This window comes from Penaeus monodon, chromosome 24 (genome assembly GCF_015228065.2).
Source record: "Penaeus monodon isolate SGIC_2016 chromosome 24, NSTDA_Pmon_1, whole genome shotgun sequence".
Taxonomy (NCBI): Eukaryota; Metazoa; Arthropoda; class Malacostraca; order Decapoda; family Penaeidae; genus Penaeus; species Penaeus monodon.
Window position 1 is genome coordinate 17,850,397 of NC_051409.1, and position 982 is coordinate 17,851,378.

Consider the following 982-nt stretch of genomic DNA (forward strand, 5'->3'; position numbering starts at 1 on the left):
CAGGGGGGCCCTCGGGACCCGGCAGCCCCGTGAGGCCCATGGGGCCGTCGGCACCGCGCATGGACTCCATGTGCTGCGAGAGCATCTTCTGCAGCTGCTGCACCATGGCGTCCGGCCCCTTGCTGTTGCCGTCGATGTTGAGCTGCGGAGGAAGGGCTGTTGTGAGGCTGCTATTGTCATTGTTCTTGCCATCTCTGTATCATTACTTTGCTCCGATTAAAACAGGTGAACTGGAGAAAAACAACAAATCGATTGATGAACAATATTGCGTGAAAAGCGATACCTGGAAGCCCTTACTTACCGGGATCATGAACACGTGTCCGGGCGGCCCTGCGACGCCGTCAGTGCCCGGGATCCCGTCACGGCCTGCGTCGCCTTTAGGTCCCATGGGTCCCGGGGGGCCCTGGGGTCCTGGGTGGCCCCGCAGGATGTGCGGCGGAGGGTACTCCAGCCCGCCGGTGTTCAGATTCTGACGGCAGGGGAGGGAGAGCAACGTTAGGACGGCGACTGCGAGGGCCCAAGGAGGACGCCCAGAGCAAAGGGGTGGCCGGGGTCAGGGCATTGGGCTTACGAGAGTTAACAGAGAGGGCGAAAATAATATCAAAGGAAAAAGGGCAATGTGGTAATGAATGAAAGAAAAAGATAAATGTGATGAAAGAGATCGAGGAAATCATAGGATTTAGAACATTAGTGAATAATACAGTATATACTAGAACAACATGATTATGAAACAAACAAATCCATCAGTGGACATGCGAATGCCTGATAAGTACAACACAATTTTGTCTTACAAGAAACAAAGTCATTATAAACCTATAAAAGAATACATATTTTTGTTCTCCTTTCTTTTCTCTCTTTTCCCTCCCATAATCTTTTTCCAGGACATTCACTCTCTCCCAAGCCTTCATTTCCTTTCTTTCTATTTCCCTCCCTCTCGTCTTTCTATCTTCCCTCCCTCCTTCGTAGTGAGTTATTCTCTCTC

At 50.9% G+C, this 982-nt stretch overlaps 1 protein-coding gene across 1 annotated transcript in view; it reads right to left on the reverse strand.

Moving 5' to 3' along the window:
• LOC119588878 (collagen alpha-1(XI) chain-like) overlaps positions 1-982 on the reverse strand; it is a gene marked incomplete in the record, with an annotated part of 48,456 nt that overhangs the window by 20,059 nt on the left and 27,415 nt on the right. The window contains 2 exon segments of the mRNA XM_037937517.1: positions 3-142; positions 302-469. Coding sequence (XP_037793445.1) covers positions 3-142; positions 302-469 — 308 coding nt within the window.